Source organism: Leucoraja erinacea, chromosome 1 (genome assembly GCF_028641065.1).
Source record: "Leucoraja erinacea ecotype New England chromosome 1, Leri_hhj_1, whole genome shotgun sequence".
Lineage (NCBI taxonomy): Eukaryota > Metazoa > Chordata > Chondrichthyes > Rajiformes > Rajidae > Leucoraja > Leucoraja erinaceus.
In genome coordinates this window covers 131014332-131042145 of record NC_073377.1, presented here as the reverse complement: position 1 = coordinate 131042145, position 27814 = coordinate 131014332, and the positions used below count along the sequence as shown (strand labels likewise).

The following is a 27814-nucleotide window of genomic DNA, read 5'->3' as shown; positions in this document are numbered from 1 at the left end:
CGTACTGTACCAGATGAAACGACAGAGGCACAAGAAATCACTAAGCATTTTCAGGGGCCACAGGTCTAAAATACTGTTTTAATGTTCAGTTTATTTAAATTACCATGTGGTTTGAACTTGATTCATTCAGCCTCGTTCCTTCGCTACTTGGAGCTGAGAACTATTTTCAGCTCTGAAATTGCATGGTCATTATGAGCTCCAATGTTATATGAGCAATGGTAATTAACGTTTTGAATCTCTGAGACATCTGCAACTAAAACTCTGGTCCGATTCCTTCCTAATATTTGCCCACAGAATGGTACATTTATCTGCATGTTCTGTCACGAATGTTGACTCAATGTTTTATCCCACCTTCAGACAAAACACCAGCGGACCGAACTCAATTTTCTTGTGGACAGACCCCGCCGAGTTAACAGGTAAGAAACTCACTAATCCAAAACGCTCGCCAATTTTCATTATTGCCAAGACAGCACAGTTCTATTGATGTTCGGCGTCAGGTGATAATGCTGGCATGCTTTTTTTTTCAGTTCTGCTTTCCAGGAAGCGGATATCGTGAGTTCAAAGGACAGTGGTCACGGTGACAGCGAACAAGGCGACAGTGACCACGATGCTACCAACCGAGCTCACAACACTGGTAAGCCTGCTAAAATAATGTTCCAATTTGTTTTTTTCCCTTACCGTGTTTGAGAGAGTGGGGGGAAGCGAAAGAAATGCATACCTTTTGCACACTGAATAGAAAATGTAATACGATACGGACGCCTTCGGTTTACTGTTTTATTTAAGTTGCGAGCTATAGTGTTTCATTCACGCTTCCTTTTGTCTATGTTGGGTGTCTCAGTAATTCACCAAACTGTTCAAATACGTGAACAAATGGGCTTGTCAGCGCAGAATGCACATGTGGTAGGATTCAATTAAGAATACAGTGCAGTTAACTCGGGGACTCGAATTTCACCTCATGGTGTGGTGTTTCATGCAAATTATTGTTGAGTCATGGGCTTTGAACGAATTGTGTGATGTGCTGTTGAGTTAGATGGTACAAGGGGCGTGACATTATTAAGCGCTCAAAGTGTTACGATGAATCCTGTTTCTTTTAATGTATCCCGTGTACAAGCTGCCCTCGAACAAAGTTGAATTCCCCCTCTTCTTTCTGGTCATGGATTGGTTTCATCCGACCCATGCGCTACTGTTCATTATGGAAAACACGTTTGACACTAGCAGTCGATCAATGACTCCTTTATTTATCCTGTTGTTGATGAATATGCCTTCATAAACGAGACCTAGCACTGGCATTTATGTCCATCATTGTTGGATTTGTTGGAATTTGGAAAGAAATTATATAAGTGTCAAGGAATTTATAAGTGAACAAAGCAGAAGGCTTTGTCAGATGTTTGAGCATCTGTTATTGCCGAAGGGATTAAATAACCCTTGTTCCACTTCATATAGTTCTCAACCTCCTGATTGAAAGACTGACAAACTTTGTGGTCTGAATAGTTTGATCGTGTTGTTGGTGAATGTGTTTTTCTTCTGTACATCATCCTATTTCTCTTTCAAAATGGAGGGTTATTAAATACACCTACACCACAGAAGATGGCAGTAATGCAAAGCTTTACAGCATTCATGCTCTTTGTAGTAAGGAAATTACAATTCTAAGGTTAACATAACTCTCAACTATACAGAGTATCATCTAGAATTAGGAATAAAAACGGTTGCAGAAGAAAAAGAGGTACAAATAATGTGACCCGGTGAGTGAGTCAGATACCAATGTCCATCAGCGACCAAAATTTAAACCCAGCAGTAATAAAAATGACAAAACTTTGAAATACTTAAGTGACCTTCATTAGATTGGCAAGTGTTTCTGGAAATCAGATCAACGTTAACTGCAACCGGATTAAGGGGGTTGAAAACTGTTTTATTTAGCAGGAGACATTTTGGATCATATACGTTTATTTCGCAACAATTTCAAATCTGCCTTGTGTCTTATTGTGTAAATGTCGAAACGTTGAATATCTGGAACAGATTTACACCATCGCCCCTTCAGATGGATAGACGACCTTAATGGCACTGGGATGTTGGACTCGTGTCTATAGCTAGCTTGCTTGAAAACATGGGATCTTCTGCTTTACACGTCCCAATCTATGTCCCAGTATCTTCCAATGAGGAAGTGCTTAGGGACAAACATTTCCATCTAATGCAATGCAAATATTTTGGAAAAGTGTATATATTCTTGGTGTTATTGCGATTATCTGATGCGATATATGGTATTTCTTTCTTAAGTTTCTTTCATAGTCCTCATTTCACCATTATATTGATCCTTAGTACTGCTATAAGAATTTACTGAAACACATTCTATCAAGTGACCTTGGATATTTAAATGTTGGTGCCAAACCATCCACTGAAATGCAACGTTGTGCATTTGCATTTGAGAAAGACCTATGCAAGCCACCATCAGGCAAAATGGGAAGATTAGACTAGTTGATCAATAGATTTGTTAAATATATGAGCTTTACTTTGATGCAAAGTGAAAAAAACTGGAAAGGTCCATTGCAGAATTATTATTATTTTTTTTTTTAGATTTCCAGCGTCTGTACATTTTTGACAGTTTTATTGAGTGTCGGTAAAGTATTTGAGATGAGAAATCTAGTGTGTTGGAACTTCGAATAACCCATCGCCAAAGATGAGGCAAAATACAGGGTAGGGATGGGTGGATGCAGGAGCCAAGAAACGCAATGGGTATTGGTTACGACAGTACGTGCAACAGAAGTGGGTCAACTACAGCACACCAAGATATAGAACATACCCAGCGTAGTTAATACGAATTTAAAAATACAACTTTTGCAGTGGAATGAAAATAGTTTTATTTGCTAGGTTCACAGAAGCCAAATTCCCAATTACCGTCTGAACTAATTCTCATGCATTTGATTACTTATTCATAGTAACTTTTCAATTTTTGTTGCCAAACAAAGGAAATGTATCATTGCTAATGGAAGTGATTATGGAAGGCGTAGACAGTGAGAACCTCTTCTCGGGGTGGAATTGTTCATTAAACCAAGTGAGAGTGACAACGTTTAAAGAAGATGTGCGGTGTGAGTTTGTTCAGGGGGTGGCGATGGAGATAGCGAAGGCAAATAAGGCAGTGGCGTTTAAAATGCTTTTAGATGGGTACATGGATATGCAGGGAACGGGGGAACGGGGGGGGGGGGGGGAGTCATGTGCCGACAAAGAGGATATTAATTTAACCTGCATCATATTCAGCACTGACCTCGTGGGCCGAAGGTCGTGCTATATTTTTCTGCTCTAGAAGTGCTGGGGATCATTGCCACCCGAGGCAGAGGTAAGGAAGCTGGGTTACAAATTGAAAATGCCCACCCTCCGTTCATAATATTCCGTAAATTATACACAGCAACGTTACAAGCCCTCGTCTCGTCATTATTTAATTCATTTTTTGTTAATGGCGTGGCCGATAAAAGCTCGAAATCTCCTGGTTTAGCACACTACAGTCGCGATTTTATGCATTTAAAGCGATAACCCTTAGATCTAGAACAGTGCGATTAAATAGGGATAAACATCGATAGGGATAAATGGGAAAAGTCCAAGCAAAGAATCATTTTTTTCTCAAGACCGGGCATGTGTGCTTGATCTAGGTGGAGATGGCAGCTGGAGATACAATAAATAAATCGTACTTCTCATCTACAATAGCTTTTATGTTCTCACAAACAAGTAATACAAGGGGGAAAAAATAGGTATTTGCTACATGTGTCCATAAAGAACACTTACACATTGTTTAGGAAAGACGACACAGAATGCTGGTGTAACTCGGCGGGACAGGAAGCATCTCTGGAGAGAATGAATGGGTGACGTTTCAGGACGAGACCCTTCTTCAGACTATGGTGCCTGAACAGAAGGGTCTCGACCCGAAACGTCACCCATTCCTTCGCTCCAGAGATGCTGTTTTTCCCCGCCGAGTTACTCCAGCATTTTGTGTCTACTCACAAATCGTCTACTGTGGGATTCCTCGAGATTAGTCTTCAGTATTGAAGTTCACCAAAATGGCAGAGTAAACAAGAAACATTATTTCCACTCATTGGAGAATTTGGTATCAGAAAAAGTTTGGAAGCATCGCACGACACGTAATTATGTTTCTATTGTATACTGCCTAAATGCCTAAATGCAAGGGGGGGGGGGAGGAAAGGGGGGAGGAGGGGGGGGGGGGGGGCGACGTCGACGACGGTGGCATTTGGGTAAAATGGATGAGAAAGCTTACTGAAATCCTGAACCCTGAAAGAAAGGTGCGTTAAATCTTTACGCACGTCTTTGCTTTGATGCCTGTCAACATTCAAAGGTTTCATAAACTATCATTGCTGGATTATTGACCTGTGAAGGGCAAATCCTAATATATCGAGATCATTAAATGTATTATTAATTTAAATATATAAAGATATCAGGATATATATCGCATGTCGACTTTGAAATAAAGATGATATAAACGAGCCCTAAATGTAATTGGGTCCGAAAGCAAGAACCGATGTCAAATGGGGCATAAAATTATGGTTAACCAACCCGGAAGTGACAAGACTTGATCTATTGGTTAATTTATGTGAATGTTCTGAGCTAGTTAAACAAATCTGGAAGGCAAAACACGAAAAAATACAAAGCCCACTGGACAACAGTGAACAAAAAAAAAAGGTTTGAGGAACCAGGCAACAGAACAGAATGCACTCCTTTCAAAGCTATTCAGAGGCACACTCACATATAGTACAGACAGTGCTGAGCAGACTAGAGAGTGCACCCAACCCCCAACGCCACCCCCGCCGACTGCAATTGCCTTTCAGAGCAGAAAATTGTGTTTATTTATTTTAGAAGTCAGTAGGCATTTGTCCACTTTACAAATTGCAGCGAAAAGAGGCCAGGATTGCAAAAAGACCGCGTCGCAGCGATTGACTAGCAGTCGGCTTTTGCAGGGTAAATATAGGTCAACTTGGCCCGAAACGTCGCCTATTTCCTTCGCTCCATAGATGCTGCTGCACCCGCTGAGTTTCTCCAGCATTTTTGTGTACCTTCGATCTCTCAGCATCTGCAGTTCCTTCTTGAATACATGTCAACTTGGAACAGTTTTAGTAAATGTCACCGTGCCTGAGCGTTGCATTTTAAATAGCAGCCCGACGTCGACTTGCTTTACATTGTTTGACGAGCTCCTAAATAAAATTCAAAATCAAATGACCGGAGATTCCCCAGTCCCTGCCAAAACCGTGCACGTCGACAGTCTTTTCATTTCCCATTAAAGGATTCGCTCCTGGCGATCCGGTTTCCAGTTCACGTCCGCAGTCTGCAACAGTCCACTGATCAGTAATTTGCTTTCAGACCTCTGCATAGCAATTACTGATGTGGGGCTGTGATCGAAGCGCTGCATTTGCATCGCACGAGCTTCTTTAATTTAACATATATAAAAAGTCATTTTGAACCAAGATTAATCTACGATAAGAGCCCCAACGGTTCCTTTCCTCGGCGCGTTACGACCTCACACTAGTTAGTTAACTGGCGCAACGCCGGCAAAGATGAAAAGAATCGGGTCTCGTGATGTTCTCTGCTGGTTTAACATGCTGGTGCATTGCAAATAGTGTGTGAATTCTCCTATATTCTTCTATACTCGGTTTCTTCCTTCAGAACTTCTGAGTCCCAGTATTGCCACTGATCTGGTTCGTACTCCACTAAACAACCGCATCAGTGCAAAGGCATTTGGCCACGCAGACATTTGAAGGCTTTGTATGTCAATTTGGTATAAATGATGTGCTTTCTGACCTTTGCTGTCTTGTTGTTTTCTGCTACACCATGAAATTGATTGGCATCTTGTACAGATCCCCATTTCAAGTTAAACTATGCCATGTGTACCAGTGTGGGTGTAATCCACATATGCATGTACATGTGTGACATACTAAAGTGAAAAGGCGTGAATGCTCTTTCAGCTTTCACTTTATCCAAATGGATTAGGCTCTGCAAATATTGGCAAGCCATTGTCTCTGGGTTGGCCACCAAAACCAGACGCACAAAGACGGCCTTCAAGAGCAAGTCAGAACCTGGATGATTTGGTTACTCGCCCAAAACACAGGGATAGCAGGAGCGTGACAGAATGCCCTTCATTTACTCCAAGAAAACATGCAATTCGGAAAAAAAAAGTAGCTTAGTAACATTCAAGCACATGATTGCGACTCCATCTACCGCAATACGCATTAAGTCCCTCTGCCGCTATTCATCAAGACTATCATGTGTACTATGTACAAATTGGGACCAGTGTAGGTTACTTTGTAACAGCTCCAAAACTAGGACTTCTACCACCAATAAAGGAAGCAGCTGCACAGGAAAATCACCAACTCTGGGTTCACCTCTAAGTCACACTCTTTCCTGACTTGGTAATATATGTGTAAAAAGGAACTGCAGATGCGTGTTTAAACCGAAGATAGACACAACAAGCTGGAGTAACTCAGCAGGACAGACAGCATCTTTTGAGAGAAGGAATGGGTGACTTTTCGGGTTGAGACCCTTCTTCAGACTGGTTAGGGAAACAAGAGATATAGAAGATGATGTAAGATAAAGATCAATGAATGAAAGATATGCAAATAAGTACCGATGATAAAGGAAACAGACCATTGAAAAGGAGATGCTAGTGTGGGTGGGGAGGGATATAGAGAGAGGGAATGCTGGGGCATCCCGAAGTGAGATAAATCAATATTTATACCACTGGGCTACTATATAAGCTGTGAACCAACCTGATCTCCCAGTTGCTGGGCATTTTAATTCTCCTTCCCATTTCTGCACAGACCATTCTGTCCTTGGTCTCCTCTATTGTCAGAGTGAGATTAAATGCAAATTGGAGGAACAGCATCTTATATTCCGCTTGGGCAGATTACAGCCCAGTGGTATGAGTATTCGTAATATATGTTACCGCTACTTTGTTCTTGGGTCTACGTCCTGGAACTCCCAGCAGAATGATTGCAGCAGTTTGGAGGGAGATCTCCACAAGGTCAATGGAGGGGAGGGGAGGGCAATAAATGCTCATCTTATCATTGACACATACATCATGAAAAATGAATGAATCAAAATATCACTGCCAATCGCTCTCTTTATGGAAGACCTCTTGGATTACAACTCGCTGTAAGAAACCAATATGTATATTCATAGACGACCAAATAGAGCATGCAGTAGCAAGTGCACATTGGTCCCACTATCTCCCCCCCCCCCCATTCCCCCCCTTCCCCATTCCCACTCCCCCCTCCCCCTTCCCCCTCCTTCCTCCTCCTTTCCTCCCTCCTTTTCTCCCTCCCCCTCCCCTCCATTTCCCCTCTCCCCCTTTCCCCTCTCCCCCTTTCCCCTCTCCCCTTTCCCTCTTCCCCCATCCACCTATACCCCCCTCTCTGCTTTTAGATTGCACTCTTCTCTCTTTATCTGACACGCTTTTACTTCTTCTACCCTTTGTCACGAAACATCCATCTGTCAATCAAACCCTCCTCACCTGTATCAGCCTTTCACTTGCCAGGCTTTGTCCTGCCCCCACCACTCTCTTCCAGCTTTGTTCATATTACAAAGGGTTCCAATCTGAAACATTGCCCATACATTCCCTACACAGACCGCTCCCTGACCCATGTGGTTACTCCAGCATTATGTATTTTGCTGATGATTCTAGTGTCTGCATTTCCCTGTGTCTCAATGGCACCTGTCTCTGTATCAAACAGAAATGTAGAGAATTTATACTTAAATATGTTTTGCTGAAAATAATTGTAATTATTAATGATGATAACAGCTTGTGGTTTTGAGTCGGTCAGTCAGATTTAAGTTTCTCATTAAAAATGCTATACAGTATGTAGTGATGTTTATAAATACAGAGTGGTACAATAGACAGAGTACCTTAAAAGAAAACAACATCACCCAGTGATATCATATATGTGCATAAACCCAAAGGGATGGGGAATACTCCAATGAATTATGATTTATTTTTCCATAAATTCTCCAGTCTCTATCTGTGGCTTAAACATAGCATGTTGGGTGATTCTTAGAGTTTATTTAAGTCTTTTTTAAATGCACAAAATACTTTGTTCTGTGGAGATCACCTAGAAGAAAGGTCTCGATCCAAAATGTCACACATTCCTACTCTCTGGAGATGCTGCCTGATCCACTGAGCTACTCCAGCTTTTTGTGCCTATCTTTGGTTTAATCCAGCATCTGCAGTTCCTTCTTACACCCCTACAGAGGGCAGTTCCCTGTCCTAGAAGACAATGGTAATGAGTTGCATTCAAACATTGACTTTAATATGGCAGCAGTTAAAAATAGATTGCAATATGAAGACGTAATGATAATTTAAAAGAAATGGAACTTATGAAAATATTCAACAGTAAATCAATTTAAGGACATTGCTGCATAAAATCATAGTTTGTGCCTTTTTTGACACACCATACATTCTGGGTTTCTGGATTGAATTCTGCAAAATAATTATCACTAATTAACATGCAATATAAAGTAATACAGTTTGAAAAAGTTAGCTAAAAATATTTATTTTTAAGAATGATAAGAATTTCAAGAATTTCTTTCTAAACTGTTCTTAAATGTGGTATTTTATAATTGGAAAAGTACACTTAATTTTACTTTAAAGATTTTATATATTAAATTTAAAACCTCAATGCTTTGTTACTGGGCTGCAGATTTATATGTTTTTTTCATTAAAGCAAATGTCCCTTATTACATCCTTAGATCCAACAGGGCTTCACTGATATTAACAGCCAGGGGGAGCTTAGCATCAATGAAAACAAATAGCAGAGCTGGTTTTGCTTTTTTATCCCACAAGGGTGCTTTCATTCTCCTTTTATTTTCCTTTTTCTCCTGATTTATTTATTTTTCTTCTGCAGCGGAGGTACTATGTTATATACGGTGGACATTGTGAACAACTACACTTTGAATATAAACATGCCATAACATGTTGAAGTGTGGAATAATGTCCACTTGCTGGTACAAATTGTGGGACAATCTCATCCAGTATTGCTAAAGTGATAAAAAATCACACCAGTTTATTCCATGTAGCTAAATAAATGTTCTAATCGGCCAGTCCATTTTGTTGAGCTAATGATGCTATTCTGGATTTTCTTTGAATTTTCTTTGATTGCTGTGCTGACTGAATCCAAACAGCTTCTTTGTTAACTTTCCTTGAATGAGAAAGGAAGGAGTGATAAAGAAATAGTGATAATTTTTGTTGAATTTTGAGCATAAAGTTGTCAGTCTGTAAATGTAATATTATGTTAACCAAGAAGAGTAGATGGAAGAATTGTGTACAGCATTATATACTGATCAATACATTTCAGACAGAATGTCACAGATATAACATAATCACTATCTTTCTATTGGGAATGCATGTTCTTAAAAGTTCATGTTGATTTGGGTATTGAATGTTTCTGGTTCAGATGGTATTGTGGAATGATGCAGCCCCAATGTTCACTGTTATTTTGAGCTGCATTCATTGGATAAAACAGAACTGTATATATTAACCACTATCAGAAACTAAATAGCATAGCTCTCTCCAAGACAAAGTCTACTGCTCGCTCATTAATTTCACAGACTTTAGGCTACATTCATACTTCTACCATCAGATTACTTTACATATATTTTTGCCACGGGCAAACAGCAGTCATAGACTTGCTATCCACCTGTTGAATATGCAAATTGTTTGAAATGAAAAATGAGTAAAGAGAATAATCCCCCCCCCCCCCCAATAATCCCCCCCCCCCCCCCCACATTGGCAATGGTATATTTCCAAAAATGACACTCAAATTCTATTCATTTTTGTACTTGGTTTGTATTTGGCCCTCCATAATTGTTTTCCCACAGGAATTTCAGGTATACCTATTCTTTAATCAGTGACTTTTAGCATTATTCTTGGTGATTTTTTTTGTTTTTTTAATTTGATTCATGTGGGTTAGTTTCACATGCAGATCTCTCCAAAAATAAATCTGCTCCAGGTAATGAATTTTGTCTACAATATTTAACTCCACAATTATATTCTATGAAATTTGGTAACTTACAAGCTATGTAGTATCACTTTTACTACCTGCCTTTCAGATTATACTTTAGCTATTTTCCCAGACAACTTCCCTTTGTATAGTACAGATATTTGACCTCTATGCCTCCATATGATGAACAACTTATTAGGCACTAAGAAAGTGTAAATTTTATAATTGAAAGGATGCATTCCAGTAACAAAACTCTTCGATCTGCAGAGTTGCCTGCTGTCATCTATTTTCCTTGCACCCGTAAGCCATATGGTAGCATGGCTCAGTTTTCATGGCTTCATTTCTTCATCAAGCCTTTTTCCTGGTGCCACTGTCCTTGTTTTTGGTAACACATCTGTGATATCTGAAACAAGGTTGTAAGCGGAGTAAGTGCTTCACCTGCTTCTGTAGGCATGGAGTTTATTTTTTATTGTGCTTGATAAATCTCTTCAGCAGATGTCCCCAAGGAGAGAAGAGGCAGGTTGTAAATAGAGAGCTCGGCTTAATTACATGGCTCTAGGCGCTTCAGTTGCATGAGCACTGGTGGTTTGGTGACAGAACCACTTTAGTTGGTGTGAAATTATATTACATACATCTGTTCATTTCCTATACTTGTATTAAACTCATAATTTGGCAGGAAAAATGGATCAATGTTATGATCACCCTAGGTGTGATCACTTTTGTTTGACGGCAAACCTTTCTGTAGGTATTGAATCTTAATCATAATTTTCATTTCTCATTGTCAGGAGATACATGATATAGTCAAATTGTGCTTTGTTATTATTTTAAAATATTCCTGAATGGCAATTGCCTGACCATGTCAGTAATCAGAAGTGCTTTTTGACAAGATTTTTCATGTTTTAAAATATAGTTTTTGTTATGACACATTTTTTATTCATTTGGCAAATGAGTTAAATTTAATGTGGAAGTGAGGGATTCCAGTCTTTGGGAGGGTAAGTGGAGGGCAGTGAAAGAGGGAGAGGTGTCATTGTGATTAAAGTGGTTTAATGGTTAGTGGTTAAACTTTCATGGTCAAAGTCATTAAATGGTTAAATTGCTTCATAGTAGTTCTTATTAAGACATGACTTGATAATTATATCAAGTTCTGTTTCTTGTAGCTCCAAACTGCTGGAGATCTATTTGACAAAGATCTGCCATAACAATGGAAATATACAGTGGGATACACAAAATGGTGGAATACCTGTATGGATGTATATTTTATATCACTGTATTCATTTGCTGTCACTTTGTAAATAGATTGTCTATTATTAAAAATGAACTAAGCATGATTCTAACACTTGGAAAGTACACAAAACATCTTTATTAGGTCTTTGTACTCTTGGAGTAAATTTCACACAGTGAATTACAGCTGAATAACATCAGCATGTTAGAACATTCTGTCACAGCAACTGCATGCATGTCATTACAATTTCCTTACGTTGTCAGGAAACATCAGTCCCTCCTGTGAAGTCTGTCAATGATACAGTCACCACCAATTTTTAAAATCTTAATAAACAAAAACAAATCAAAATGCACCAATAAAGCCACAGAAACACTTACATTGTCTCAAATTGTCTACTTCCATCGTTTTCTCGAAATGCCTTAAAAGTAAACAATCGTCAATTCCGATCTACCAGTGAGCATATCCGTCTTCTTTGGTTGTGCCTCTGAAGACTTAACTTTAATGAGCATTGATTAGTGAATTCCACTGTGATTTAAAACAATTAAATTGATCCCAATAATAAGGTGCCCCCAGTTATTTAAAATGTTCTTTCCATCTTTTTCCTGTCTTTCTCCCCTTGTAGGCCGTTCACCGAGATGCATCCTCCTCCATCTGGGGGAGAGCAGGACGGTCCAGGATGCAGACTTCTCCATGACTGCCATCAATGCAGCTCTGTGAGCGGCTGGCAGGAGGTGCGATTTGAGAAGGGTGCGTTGGACAATGACACTTCTCCCTCATTCCCCTCCCTCCACACACCCTCCCAGAGAATGGAAACCCTCACTTCCACATTGCTCTTCCTCTAGGGGTCTGGTCAAGAACTGAGGAAGCTTAACCAACTGAGGCAACTGATTTCGAGTGACAGGCTGTCCTGGGACTCGGGACAAGTGAAACTTTGGTTGGGGATGAAGCGTGAAAGCTGCTTGAGCTCTCATTGGTATCTATAAAGGACAGCATCACCCTATTTAAACTGAAAGGTTCCTTACAATGGAGTCCTCTTAAGGTTATTTATATCGTCCAATGGAACAAATATTATCAAAGGAGTGATTACCCCAACCAAGAGATGCAGAAGAACCTCTCACAAGACGATCATATTTCTAGCATATAAAATGAAACATTGGTGACTTACAATTCAGGTTGTACACACAGTATTATTAGTGAGACAGTGATATAATTTGCCAACTACTGGATCTTTTTTTCATCCTTTTTATATTTTTTGCTTGTTCTCTTCAAAATCTCCAATTCCTGCCTATGAATTGAACTACTCTCAGACGCTGAAGTGGAATTAACTGCTACTGGTGTCTCACCATGCTTGTTACTCTGTGTGTGAGCCTTGACTGCAAATAACAGGAGAGAGACTGTTTGAGCATGGGAGGATATCAGACCTGAGACCGATAATGCCCTTTCCTAAAGTTCCCACAACATACCTTATTACTGTTATGGGATAACAATCAATTGAGGAATGCTATCTGATGTAGTTAACCTTTGAAGCTCAGCTTTGCTTATGCCAGTTGGAATGCTCACTTTGGTCTTCTGATTGAGATAATCTCATTCAGCATTTACCACTCACCAAGAGTCAAGGCTGGCATTTTCTTTGTAAGACACTGGGCAACAGCGTTACCAATTTAGGAAGGAGGAAGCCAACCCATGTGTGACTTTTGTCTACAAAGCAAGCACAGCTTATACTTGGGAATAGAACAGTTTGCTTTTGGGCACTCTATTGTGTTATCACAGATCAAGTTCACCATAATGAAAGGCAAGTGATCACCTTCCAGTCATCAACGGCATGCATTAACTTCAACTTTGAAAAGCAATCACTCATCATCAAATCAAAGCTTTTTTTATCTTTTGCATTTCTCTGAATATGATTGCCAAATTAGTACAGTTTTCTTCTGTGGGTTGTTGCTCACTGTGGATTGTTAGAAGTTGCATACAATAATTGTGTGGATTCTTGCAGCCAGAGTAGTTTTTCTCTCTTAATCTGGGTTGGATTGAACCCATGTGTCTGGGGTGAAGTGCCTATATTTTATGGTCCACACAAACATTGCCTCACCCAGTTCTATGTTGCAACAACAAACCAAGGGGAAAAAATGTAATATTAATGGTATCAGATCATTTCATCTCATGAAGATATACTATTGTGGTCGGATGTTTTGAGTGAGTTGTTCCAAAATATGAATATGATCTATTATGTGAAACTCCCAATGATTTTTTTTAAATGTTGATTTGTCAATATCAAATTAAAAAGATGAGAAAAGTCAAGGGAAATCACTATTGATAATTAGTATTAGTCTTATTTAATTAATAAGATATTTGAACACAAACTAGAAAAGTATTGACAATTTTTAGAATTGTATTATTATAGTATTATTAATTATTATGACATTTTGTTGCAGTGTTACAATCTGTCAATAGATGCTGTTAGTTCCTTTAGGAATTACAGTGCAATACAATGGTTTTTAAGGGTGCTACAGATACCGAGTATCAGTTAAAGTTGCTATCAAACTATGAATGTACTGAAGGTCAAAGTCAGAATCCATCTCCAAACCTCTGAAGGATGTGTAGATTAAAAAAAAAAAGGCAACAGTTTTAATCTTCAAGAATCTGGAGCAAGTAAAACAAAAGCCACTGCATACATTTCCATATGTATTGAAATAAATCCTACTCTGGAACAGTTATGTTATTATTCATATTTTTTTGAAATATGGGTAAAGTTTTCCATCTAGAGTCATTTTGTTTAAATAGCAAATTTATGAATTTTCCACCTTTATGTATAAAATGAGTGTACATTTGTAAAATTTGGGTCAAAATGTTTTTGATAGCGAGCAGTGTAATTTGAGAGAAAGCTCCATGTTAGAGCAAACCAGATTTTTTCTGCTGCATTTTCTTCACTTCTGTTGGTCTAAATTTTTGACAAAGCGTAAAGATTTGTTAAGTTCAGGACTGTCAATGTAAAGTACTGGAACATTAGGCTGAATCAATAATATATTAAAGATTTGTTGTCTGTGCAGAATTCTTTTAGATTGCTGTATACCACATTTATATTGGAAATGGCTCTTAGAACATAAAATGTTAAACTACAGAATATTATGAAGTAATGATAGCATTGAAAGTGGTTATTTAAGCTAAAAGGTCTGTGAATGTGCTCACAGTCCACACAAACCCACTTTTTATCACCCATTGAGATTTCCTTATTTTCCCCTTCACATGTTTACTTTGTCTTCTCTTGAATGTATGTATCCTACTTGTTTTCCATTATATCCTATGGTGGTGATAACTGTGTTCTACTAAATCCCAGAGTCAAGAGATTTCTTCTACATTCCCAATTGGATATACTGTAAATTAAATAATTTTCTGGACTTGCTGGCGAGTAGGAACACCCTTTGCAATTCTCCTTTATAAAAACCCCTTCTTATTCTTAAACCTCCAGTGGATCTTCACTCGGTTTTTGAGAGAACAGTTTTCCTATAATATTATCAACTTCTTTGTTTCAAAATAATTCTTGTAGTTGTACCGCTTCCCTTGTGGGTGTAATTAAAGAGTGGTGAGTTTTCGGTCAGTATTTACTGAAAATATATATGTGATAAGGACCAAATGTGCAATTGGAAAATTGGAGCAGGATGTTGTCTCTCCACCCTGGTCCAATTACCAGACGTGTCTAACCCTGCTTCATTGAGAAAATGCAACTGTTCTTGATTTTCCGTATACAAAATGACAGGACTTTCATTGTAAAGTACCTAAAGGGAATAGTAAATAGAGTTAAATGTTATTACTGTAATATAACCAAAGGATATGGTAAATGTTGAGTTAAATAGCCTGTATAAGTTACTATATAGACCAAGGCAGCAAAGGAGGAAGTAACTGTAGGATTACATGTGAGAATTAATGCAAACGGTAATTATAGGTGTGCATACTTTCATTTAAAAACCTGTAATGTGATCTCAATGGCTTGAGATTTGTATTCTGACGCTTTATTTTAAAAATGTCATTCCCTTTCTTCTACTGAAATCCTTTGACAAAGAGTCCTCTTTGGAGCTTGGAAGGATGACATTTCAGTAAAAAGGATGAAGGCAGTAATCTCACTATTGACCATGTCCACAAGCTGCCAATAATTTGAATGTAGCTGGTTTGTTTACAACCAAATCAACACTCTTCATATTATCCTTCACGTTCACACGGTCCTTAGCAACAAAGCAATACTATGGACTGCATTAAAAATGCTTTCACATATTCAGCAAGATCAATTATATTCTGGTTTGCACTGGATAGTTTACATGCCTTCAAAGATCACCACTTGCTGCCTGATGCTGTTCTGAAAGCATACCTTTATTTTTTTTCATTGAACTGGAGAACATATAACCTCAAGAGAAATAATTTATGCCATTGAAAATAGTGACTAAGAAATGAGGTAGGAACCTGGTAAAATCCCAAATGCTCCACAATTAACCTGCAAGGAGCTAATATCCAAATCTAAATCACTGGTTACTATTGTTTGCCTCCCAGTGACTGGATCAAGCATTCAATTGGGAGCTTTTATGGTCCCTTGTCCTTGAAACATGTTGTATGGTGCATGAGAACCTAATGAAAAAAAATGACATTTGAGATAAAAATAGAAATACATAACCTTTCATGTATCCACAGATTTACTTCCTCCCTTTACCACGTTGTTCCTTATATTGTGTGTTTAGTGGAAATCCACTCCAATAATTGAGACTAATCTTGCACTGTTTCTATGCTTTTTTGTCAAGTCAAAGCTGTTAAGCTAATAAAGTTACTTTGTACTTTTAAAGCTTACTGTGCTGTGTTCTGAGAGATGTATTTAAAGAAAGGAGGTTCCCAAATTTTCAGGACATCAATGTCTTAAATGCATAATAGATGTAATACAGGTTAGAAGTCATAATTCGAATCACAATGTAGATGCATCATGTGATTCAGAATTAATTTATAAAAACCTAATTCATCCCAAGTCTAATGGTGTGTGTACTGAGCTGGGTCGAGATCTCAGCCTAAGCAGGAGTTTGGATTCTGCAGCTCACTTTCCTGTTGATGATTATGCATCCCATTTGGTACAGAGCTGTGAACCGCCTGAACACACCAACCATCAAAACCAAAACAATAGAACATCAAATTTTCGAGCATGGATTAGCTGATCTCAGCTGGTGTGTTTGAAATAGTTCTTCAATTTCTATAGTCTCAGTGCTTCTGGGCTAAAGATAAAGCTTTAATTTAAGTAACACTTTTTACCTCCTCATTAGAATATTCAAAAATGCTTCATTGCAAAGATGCACTTTTTAATTTTAGAGGTCTAGGACTCACAGCACCCATTCTGTGTACAGTAAATTCCTGCAAAGAGGTGAAAAGTCAGGCAAAGATTTTCAATTTTGATCACTGACTACTGTGTACACACATGCAGACTTTAGCGATGGATAACTCCATAATCATAAGATGTGTGTTTTTTTTTTTAACGCATAGAGAAGGAATGCTCAAATAAATAAGGGGTGATCTTTGATTCCAATTTACATACATTTCAACATGTTTGAGTAAGGAGGGCCAAGTATAGGCTGGATTTGAGTCATTGAGCGAATTTGTGGAGAACTGTCAGTACCTGAGATAATACTCTTCTGTGAATTGCCAACTTTTTTGCTAGATGGATAAAACTGAAGAGGATGTAGGGGAACACTGAAATGTGGTTACAATTCCTATTGGACACTGGGAAAAGTATTGGCTTATTCTAGATTGACTTTGTGATGTATTGGCTAACTAAATGTTTTGGTTCACATTTAAAGAACAGAATTATCCAGTTAAAACTTCACTTTATCTAATGTAAACATGCAAAAAAACTGTAAGCATAACTGGATAGTAACTAAAACTGGCATTCTGGCTGATCTTTACTCTTTGTAGTCCAAGGCCTTGTAGTATCCAGTGCCAGGTTGAATGAATGAATTAGCTACAAAGGTAGGAACATATATAGAAACAAAGAACTGCAGTTGCTAGTTTATATCAAAGATAGACACAAAGTGCTGGAGAAACTCAGCGGGTCAGACAGCATCTCTTGAGCAAAAGGATGGGTGATGTTTCTGTCCCAAGAAGGGTCTCGACCCAAAACGTCAACCATCCTTTTTCTCCAGAGATGCTGCCTGACCCGCTGAATTTTTCCAGGTATTTTACTACTTATCTTTTCTTCACACATCTGTGAGATATAGTGATGTGTGGTTTTATATGTGTAACATATATAAATGTAAATTGTTAAGGTCAACAAAATGATCATATAACTTGTTCATTATCCAATTCAGTTCAAACTACCTGAAGATTTAAGTGTAATAGAAACATAGAAAATAGGCGCAGGAGTAGGCCATTCGGGCCTTTGATGTTTTATATTTAAACCATTTGTGATCTTGTGGTAGATATTGATCATAACTTACTAATGCAACTGGTCAGATTTGATGTCGCCAACAGTGGTCAAAAAAGGGCTTGAATTTTCATTTCAATTATACTGCACATTTTTTTAGTGCTTTTAGTGTTTTTATATTCTGTTGGAGAAAAAGTGTTCAAATATTAGTCACAAAATGGAAAGAAGGGAGCCATTTGTGCTTTAGAAATAATGTTAGTTCAAAATAAGAGCAATCTAGCCATTCTCACTCCTCTTGTTTATCCTTAGAACCCTGTAAATCCTTGGTACATTTTTGAAGGAGGAGGTTTAGTGATTATAGAGGGAAGAACTATCACTGCACAATTTATCAAAGTTGGTGCAGATTACACTGCATTATTGTTTTATTTCGCTATTGGAACAGACAACCTAAATTGTGGCAATGCCTTTGAGTCTATTGTCAACTTGTTCCTCATGTAAATAATGTTTTCCCCAACGATTGCTAAAATAATTTAGTCTTCTTTGGGAAGTAACATAAAACAATTTCAACCCAGCCATTTTAAATTGGCACATACTCGTAGTTATCTTGCTACTGTTGTAGTAAAACCTTTCAGGTTCAAAGCGATGCATAAATTCTGCTCAACCAATTACTATAATGAGTTACTTATTTTGCTTCTTAATTCTTTGGCCATTTTAAATATTAAAAGCTGAAACTAATTTGGATATTCTTAATGCAGTTTATCTCAATGCAATCTGCTCAGCTATTTTTGGTGGAGTTGTACTTTGAAGTAGGCAATACATGAAACGAAGTATGGATACAAAATTTAGTAGCAAATTAGTAACATCCTAGATTATGAAGCAATCCATGTGTACTGCAGTTCAGCAGAAAATGACAAGTCAACCACAGGTCCATTCAACATTGGTCCCTGAACACCACAGTAGTCTCCATAGCATCTTAAACTTTGTTGGAAATTACAAAGGCACCTGGAGTAATATTCATATATGACAGAACACAGAAATGGGTGAAAACAAATTGTCTGGTTATTATACACTACAATAGAAGATGAAATTGAACAGCATGCACACTATTCAACTGGTCTGTTGCAATATAATCACACTGAAAGTTGAATTTCAGCTCCATAAAGCCATAACATGTTTGACTATTGGTGTATGGTAACTGTATTTCATTAAAAAATGTTGACATAACGTGCATAAGAACAAATATCAGTCTGACGCTTTTCAGTAAAAATAGTTCAGAAACATTTTATAGAATTGATGCGGTTCTACACAGTTAGAGTAGAAAACATTTCTGCTATTGACATCAATCAACACGGTGAGAATAATAATTATTTTCAAACTAAAAATAATTAATTAAAGGTTAAGTGTTATGTACACGTGTGGTTGCATTTGAAGGAGGGCAAATCTGTGTCCAAAGTGACTTTGGAATCTGTCTTTCATGGTTTCTTTCAGCTTGTCTTCAAACAGATAAGCTAACAAGACAGTTATATACTACTGCTTGATGTCATCTCATGAGCGTTATATAACTTAAAGCTGTAAGCAGCCATTCCGGTAATTAGAAATGATCCTGCATCTGTGCTTTACAATGTTTGCCTGCAATATCTGTATCACAAAAACTGCAAAACCATAATTGCGCACACACGAGAAATGTAGTGAAACACTTATTCCAAAAGTGTTGCCAATGAACTGGATACAGATGTGACCTTTCTGTCAATTTACCTCGACAAGCATAATAGACGTACCCTTTAAAAATGTATGTTTAAGTTTTGCAAAGATTCACAATAGCAATGTCTGAGTGGCGTTATTGAGAGGAAGGATTCATTAGAATGTTAAAATGCCCCGGGTCCATCACTTCGGAGTGGAGTGCTGCATTTGGGAGACTTTTGTTCATTGTACCATGGGAAGAAAGATTAAGCTGGATGAAAAATCACTTTGTGGACCCTTCCATTCAGTGTTTCTGTGTCGCCATACTGAATTCAAGACAAGTTGTGGATGTTTGCCCCAAGGTCTGAAGGAGTGAATTGAGGTGTGTGCAGATATGTAGAAATTCCAGTGAAATATTGACAGGCATCCTAGGACCTGGCATAAACCCAAACAATTCATAAATGACTTCCTACAATCCAAGCTGAAAGGTAATGTTTTTTATAACATAATATAATGCATTTTATTCTGATTTATTTCTGTAGGAGCTGACCTCTTTTCCAATTGCACAGAAGAGTGTAAAGCACTGGGACACTCGGACCGCTGCTGGATGCCGAGCTTTGTACCCACAGATAACCGCCAAGGTCCGGATTATCGTAGTAATTTGCATGTCCCTGGCATGGACTCAGTGCCTGACACTGAGGTCTATGAAGCTCCAGAACAGCCTGGAGAGAAGTCCTTCTCTACATTTGGAAAAGATAAAATGCATCCAGCAAATTTGGAAAAGAAAGAATATGATGCACTTCTGCCCAACACACGTGCGCCTTACAAGCCACCATATTTAAGTGAGTTTCCTATAAAATTATTGCTGACAAATCCATTTATCTTGCTTGTTAGGTGAAAGTAAAACATCTTTTGTGAATTTGACAGGTTTAGTGTATATAAATTTGGGAAATAATGTCTTAGAACTTATATATTTCTTCCTGCAAATTATTTGTGTTTCTTTAAATAGGATGTAGATTAATAGTTTTAATTGAGCCTAATAGTATTGTTGATCATCGAGACTAAAATGTACAGAAAGTAAAATCACCTATATTTAAATTGGTTCGGGTTAAGTCAAACTAGCAAATGGATCAGGTGCAGGTAGCTGTTCAAAACATTTGTGTTCATTCTGACTACATTTAAAATTACTCAATTGCTGCAAAGGACATTGGAAGTTGCAAATATGATGTGACTTGCCAATGAAAATGTGTTATCAGAGTTAAACAGATTGTGATTTCTTCCTTGTAGTGTTCTCCTGATTCTGTGCCTTAGAGTCATAAAGAGCCTCTCTCTGGAGTTGTACTGCAGCTGTAGCGGTTTGCTTCACAATTGGTTTTTGTTTGTGCTGATTAGAATGAGCTTTGTATACAGTTCCAAAATAAAACAGGTATTATCAGAATGAGAAGCTCAATTTTGAACTTAACATATGCAAGTCCCTGAGATTCATTGTGAATTTTGCAGGCATAAATCAACAATGTCATTGTGTTGTGATTCCCTGTAGAATTTCTGCAGATGTGAAAACTGATCGCCATTTTATTGATCTGAAATCAAGTTGAACCCTGAATTAGACGTGCATTTATAATAGCAATTATTGATGTCCAAGTACCATTGCTGATGTTTGTTATGAGCTGACTGTGCTCCTGAGTCTTTATCAGCATTAAAACTGGGCTTTGGGAATGAGTCTGCCTGCAAAGACGGAGGTAGCTGAATTTTATGCTTTTGGCCACACTGAGGCATGCCCAAGATTGAGTTTCTGGATTGCGCAGATATTACTGACCTAAATTGAGAAGCTATAATCGCTATTATGCTCCTAATGAGAATGTCTGGATTTTCACCCCCATACTCTTCCCAGCAATTCCTGAAAGATGTGTGCTTGCAGATATCTGAGTAAAGAATTGTGCATGGTTGCTATGCTTTATGGCCTAATGCCGGCTGATATTACTTATCAAGGCTCATTCAGGAAGCATGCCTCCCAAGGCAAGATATCACCTGGAGCCTGTGAAGCCAGACTGAGATAGGAATTAATGCCACCAAGAGGAACATGATGTATGAAGTTTTAGAAATAGGTTAAAAATTGGTTAGTGGTGAATTATTTTAATGTAACTACGAAAATCTGGAAAGTCTCCTTAATAGCTTGGGTGAAGTCTACTTAATACTGCAACTTGGGTGAAGCTGAAGTGGTGTGAATTTATATTTTGTAGATGGTTTGATGGTTAAGCCTACAGTACATGGTGTGGCAAAGTTTTAAGTCCAAACTACTCTATTAAAAATGCACACCATCACGATAATCCCCCACTAATAGAACACTTTTCATCTGCATTGGTATTGGCTTTGTGTGTCATGCGCACATAGCAAGGAATGAAGAAGAAAATTAAAAAACAACCAGTGACACCAATTTATCCTTTTGTTGATATGGCAGGTATGAACAGTCAAAGTTATGCAATTTTCACCAGGAGTCATCACATGCAAGTGAAGCACTGGAATGTTTGGATAAAGATTGCATTGCCATTTTGTAGTGTATGGTCAATAAGGTGCAGATGTAAATATGCACCTAAAGCTCCCCCCCCCCCCCTTAGTCTAGTACAGTAAACAAATACTGACTCAAGCATTGGAGCAACTAAACTTTATTTTTAGAACGAACAGCAAATTCCCCTCTACGATACCTAAACCACAGTGGGTTTGATCCTTGTCTACGCCTGGCCAAGCCCTTCAGCCTTGTGCAAGCAGACACTGCCCAAAAGGTCACACAGTCCCAAGCGCCCTTCCAGAAGATCGACACCAATCCAAAATGGGGCTACCTTTTATAGGTCCACGAACATTGAGGGGCTGAACTACATAGGGGTGGTCCCCATATAATCCAATCAAACATATCAATTACATCAATACATTATTGACAGTTCCCCAATCCAATTACAGAGAGTCTAAAACAATGTTTCTTATAGAAGCTTCTGGAAGGAAGCTAGTTCACTGAATAATGCACCATTTACATTGGAACTCAAAACAATTCTGCCAAGGCATAGCTCTTTGGCCAATCAACAAACAGCAGGGTAACTATCTTGCAAGACTATTTACATTATTTACAAATCCTTTGCAGCAATCCAATCAAACTCGTGCATTTACAAAACCTTGGAGGACCTCTGCAAGATTCTCATACATACTGACAATTGAAGAGATACTTATACCTTTCTTATCTGAAGCACTGATCTGGGACCTAGACTTCCCGGCACCAGCCTGTGGCTTCTTATACAAAAATACAGAATCTTGTAATGCATGAATCCTCTGCTTTATTTTGGCTCTATTCTGATTATTTTGGCCAGGATTTACACAGACATCTAAGAGATTTCTATATTCATGTTATTAGGGCCCATTTATATGTTTGTTATTTGGTGTTCAAGGCTACGTGTTTGCACTATTGGTTGAAAACATCAGCAGAGCAGTTTCCTGAAATGTTGCATATGGTGTTTAGCAGTTTGAAAGTTGATGTGCCGTTCAATTTGTGAAACCTGCAGTTTGCATTGTGCATTATTGAGGATGCTCAGTACATGGTGACCTCCCTGTGGATTCAGTGCCTTCTTCACTAATGAGCTTTGTATTCCTGTTGAATTGTGGATCCCATAATCTTGCAAATGGTTTCTTTGAAGTTAATCATATTAAAATTAATATCCTCCTGTTTACAGATATTATAAAATGCTTTGTAATTTACGTTTGTTAAGTTAATTTTAAATTGTGTACTCAAATGGCAATAGTACATATTTCAATCAGATGGATTAATCTTTTGTATTATGTGTTTTTGATTTTGGTGGCCACTTCTTTAATCCATTTAGCAAATAATGCTCCATGTTAGTGGTAGTAATATTTTGCACGGCCATGGCTCTGTAGCTACCAGAAAGCAGTCATGATAAATCAATCTTTTGGATTTGAAATCATTAATTAGTGGGTTGCTTGGGATCATTGCTGGGGCCTTAATATTTACCATCAATCTTGATAACTTGGATAAGGGAATCAAGTTTACTGCTGAAACATTTGTCAGTAATATAAAAATCGAGTGTGAGGAGAACATAGAGACTGAAAAGGTAAAAATAGGTTGAATGAATGTGAGCAAAACTATAAAATCTTGCTTCACAAAGGAATATCGGGATCCTAATGGATGAAACATGTTATTGAGAAGCCGAGTGGAATATTGGCCATTATTGCAAGGCTAGAGCAGGGAGGCGCTGGTGATGTTGCACCAAGAATTCTGCATGTATTTTTGTCTCTGTATTTAAGGAAGAATGTGCTTGCGTTGGAGGCATGCAGAGAAGCTTCACCAGATTGATTCCCGGGACGAAGAGGCCAACGTATGAAGAAAGGTTGAGCCGGATCTCGGTTGAAGAATTATAGGTGATCTTATTGCAAGATAAATACTGTGGAGAAATGGCAAAATGGATTCTGAGAAGACATTTCCTCTGGAGGGACTATCAAGAAGGACACATAGTTTCAGGTGGTGATGATGAGGAATTTCTTCTGAGACATGAATATTTGGAATTCCTTGTTCTACCTCTGAAATCTATGGAAGCAGTCATTGAATATATTTCAATGAATTGAAGAAGTATACATATTTGAAACTAAACATTTAAAATGAAAGTTTAATCATCAGACAAACCTAGTACTGTTGTAAGTACATCAGTTTACATTGATTGTTATTAATATAACATGAAATTGGAGAAAACATTGTGAAACACTTTTATTTTATGGATCCGAAGTAAAATCCAGATTAGATTATCAATTTTCAATTGGTCCAATGTATTCTGTCTATAAGGATTCCATATGATTGTGTATTGTATCACCAACATGAAACACTGCTTTATTTGGCAAAGAATCATTTCTCAAAATGGTCGTTATGTGAAATTAAAATGGCACAAAGCTAATGCCCTTTTGAGAGTCAACCTGGAATTGATGAATAAATGGGGCAGAGTAGATATAGAGATGTTTAATGTAGATTTTAGGAAGCTATTTACCCACAATAAAATATCAATTTTGATCAGGACAGTTTAGACATTATCAGATAAAATCCGCTAATGAGTACAAGAAAAAAACAGCTGTGGGGAAGCAGAGAATCGAAATGCATTAAAAAACCACAAGGAAATGTGTCAAAATACACATCTGGAGAAGCAGATATGAGAAGAATTTGAAGACGTTGACAAATGAAAACTTGTAATGAACAGAAAAACACACGGAGCTTGAAATTGTGTACATGCACCCAAAGTGAGTATTGCTGTTTGGATTGCAATTTTTAGTGGTTATGTGTAAGCACAGAAGAGTAGAATCTGACATATTTGGTGACTGTAAACTATTTATGCAAATGTTTTACTTATGATACACTTAAGCACGAAGCTTGGGGAATCATCCAATTCTATTCCTTCTATTCAATTACCTGCTGTATGGCATAAAGAATGACAAGCTATTTGTCGATTCACAGGGTCATTAATTTATTGTCTGAAAACAAGAACAGATTGAGCAATTATTGGGAGAAAAACTGACAAAAACAGACAAATGGTATCCCTGTTTCAGTGCAGAGAACTTGGAATGAAAGGAACTATTAAAAATGACATCCTTTGGATATTACCACTTGTTCTTCCTTTGATGATAAGCATCTGCACTGGGAGTAATTAAGTCTAAATTATAAAGGGAGAGTGGAAGTTGTTGAGCTTGTTATAGTCTAAGAATTATAAAGCAATCTGTATATTGGTCACCATGGTTTTCCCAGTGGGATAGAACCAGTGCTTCACTGGTTAACTTGTTATTCTGAGGTAGTAATGTAATATTAAAGTGTTTTTGTCATTGTGTAAAGCATTTGTTCTAATTCTTGTATCGTTTTGAAGGCATTAAATTCCAGTGAATGAGAAATCTGTTACTAAAGAAAACATTGCTTACGAAAGAAACAACTCTTTAATGTTCTAAAATATAGACAGGTTGTCAGTCATATTTATGATCACAAATTCACATGTGCTTAACCCTGAGATCCAAATTGATGTCAGGCAGACAGCAGTTACATCTTAACATTCACTCCAATACAAGCAATCTTCCCTCGCAGTTAGAAGCAATGTTTGACTAAATATGTTTAAACCACCTATGAATAGCTGCCCCAATGTTTTTGCCTGAAAACATCTTGTATGAAAGAACATTTAAATATTGTTGTCTACATTAAAGTGACTGGATTGTTAAATAGATTACAGGAATTCTTTGGGTTGCTCCACAATCCCAAACTCCAAATTGTCCAAGGTTTTTATACCTTTCAAAACAGTACAGTTTGATTTTTTACAAGGAATCTGGCCATTTTCAACCATTGTACATAATGTTGCTGAAGCCAATATCGAGAAATATCAGAATATTTGTTGAAGTCCTGAGATCAAGGCCAGGGAGCTCAATTTGCCCCTTTACACTGATTAATGCCATGTACCATATTGATTATGGTTAGCAGATGAGGAGGCAATACTATCCAGGACTGTGCAGGGCAGGCATGTTGTGACAACAATCAGTGATTGGAGGAAAGCACATGACAAATACACTGTATTGAGTTTTGCATTACTGTTCCCTTTATGTTAAAATTCTAGTGATAAAAACTAGTGACTGATTTTGAGTGTCGCTTAACTTGAAAGTATGCTCATCAACATGATCAGATTCATCAGACCTTTAGCTCGCTGCCCCTCATCCCATTAACACAGCACTATTTAAATGATCATCAATTATCAAATAGATTAAGTTATACAACCTGTTGTATATCTATGCAAGAGCATGGATATTACAGGTATTTTAAAAACAAGTCTACAGGGTGTGATATCCAGTTGTTAATGAATTTGAAGACACAATAATCTGCAGATGCTGGAATCTTGAGTAAAAACAAAATGTTGGTGGTCAGGCTGCATTTATGGAGGGAATGGACAGATAATGTTTCTGATCAGTCATTCCAAAGAAGGATCTCAGCCTGAAAAGTCATCTGTCCATTCCCTCCACATATCGGTCTGACCCTCTGATTGCCAGCACTTTGTCTTTTGTTAAAGGATTTGGTGTTTTTCTCCAAGCCTTTGCAAAAATACATTGTGTCTAGTCATGAGGGCCAATAGTTGCTAGTCTCTCAGTGCCATGTGACTCAGGAGAAGAAAGCATAGAATATAGAGCAGTATAGTGTAGGAAAGAACTGCAGATACTGATTTACACCGAAGATAGACTGGAGTAATTCAGGGGGTCAGACAGCATCTCTGGAGAAAAAGAATAGGTGACATTTTGGGTTGAGACTCTTCTTCAGACTGAGTCAGGGGAGAAGGAAATTAGTCTCTCAAGTACAGAACAAATCAGAGCTGGCATCGATGACCCAGTAAAGGTGGAGCCCACAGTGGTCCATTGTTGACTGTGGAGGAGGTGATAATGAAGGGATATGAATAGTGAAACTAGTAGGAAGACTGGACTGGGGAAGGCAGGGAGTGAGGTAATGCAAGGGTTACTTGAATTTAGAGAAATCAATATTCACACTGCTGGGTTGTAAGCTGACCAAGCAAAATATGAGGTGTATAGTATAGCACAGGAACAGCCCTTTTCCACCATGCACGTGCCGAACATGATGCCAATTTAATCTTACCCTTTCTGTCTAGACCTGATCCATATACTCCGTCCCTGCCTATTCATGTGCCTGTCTAAAGCCTCTTAAATGCCACTAAGTATCTGCTTAAACCACTCCCCTGGCTGGCAGTGTGTTTCAGGTGCGTACCAATGAGTAAAAAAACCCACACATCTCCTTGAACCGTTACTCCTCACATTTAAAGCTATGCAGTCTAGTATTTGACATTTCCACTCTGGGGATCGGGTTCTGACTGTCTACTCAATCATTGCCTCTCATAATTTTATATAATTTTAGCGGGTCTCCCCTCAGCTTCAACGCTCAAGAGAAATTAATCCACATTTGTCTAACCTCTAAGATAGACACAAAATGCTGGAGTAACTCAGGCAGCATGTCTGGATAGAAGAAATGTGTGATGTTTTGGGTCGAAACCCTTCATCAGACTGAGCATCAGGGCGAGGGAGTTCTACCTTTCCTTACATGGGTCCATTGCAAGTAAATAGGATCTGCTTGGAAGGCACCTTGGTCGGCATGGACGAGTTAGGCGTTGGGCCTGTCTCCATGCTGTGTAACTCTGACTGATATTCAGAGCTCTTTGTACCATGGTCAGTTTGGGACATTTCCAGAGCATGCTCTGCACGATTCCTTTGCAATGATCCTCACAGACAAAGATATTCAGACAGGGTGCCTTCATTTGTGTGATTTTGAAAATAGTTGCAGAAAAGATCGCAGTGAATTTGGAGTTAAGGGGCTCTGGTCCTCACAGTGTGTATGTGTACACATACACATACACATTGTATGTGTATGGCAGAAAGTACAATAAATATTTGGTGGGAAATCCCATGGTCATGAGCTTCGAACAAAGAAGACATGAACTGGGAACAGCCAAGATTTGGCCCAACGCAGGT

General features: G+C 38.2%; 1 protein-coding gene across 4 annotated transcripts in view; it reads left to right on the top strand.

The window, feature by feature from the left end:
- Positions 1 to 27814, top strand: part of LOC129701843 (protocadherin-10-like) — a 71506-nt gene that overhangs the window by 3568 nt on the left and 40124 nt on the right. The window contains exons 2-5 of one of the 4 annotated variants that reach the window (XM_055643323.1): positions 358 to 416; positions 528 to 634; positions 19816 to 20115; positions 23579 to 24556. In XM_055643323.1, coding sequence (XP_055499298.1) covers positions 358 to 416; positions 528 to 634; positions 19816 to 20115; positions 23579 to 23655 — 543 coding nt within the window. In that variant the 3' untranslated portion in view covers positions 23656 to 24556. Of the gene's footprint in view, positions 1 to 357; positions 417 to 527; positions 635 to 11830; positions 11956 to 19815; positions 20116 to 23578; positions 24557 to 27814 lie in introns of those variants that run through there. The other 3 variants (XM_055643339.1, XM_055643331.1, XM_055643347.1) reach the window with 3 other exon arrangements.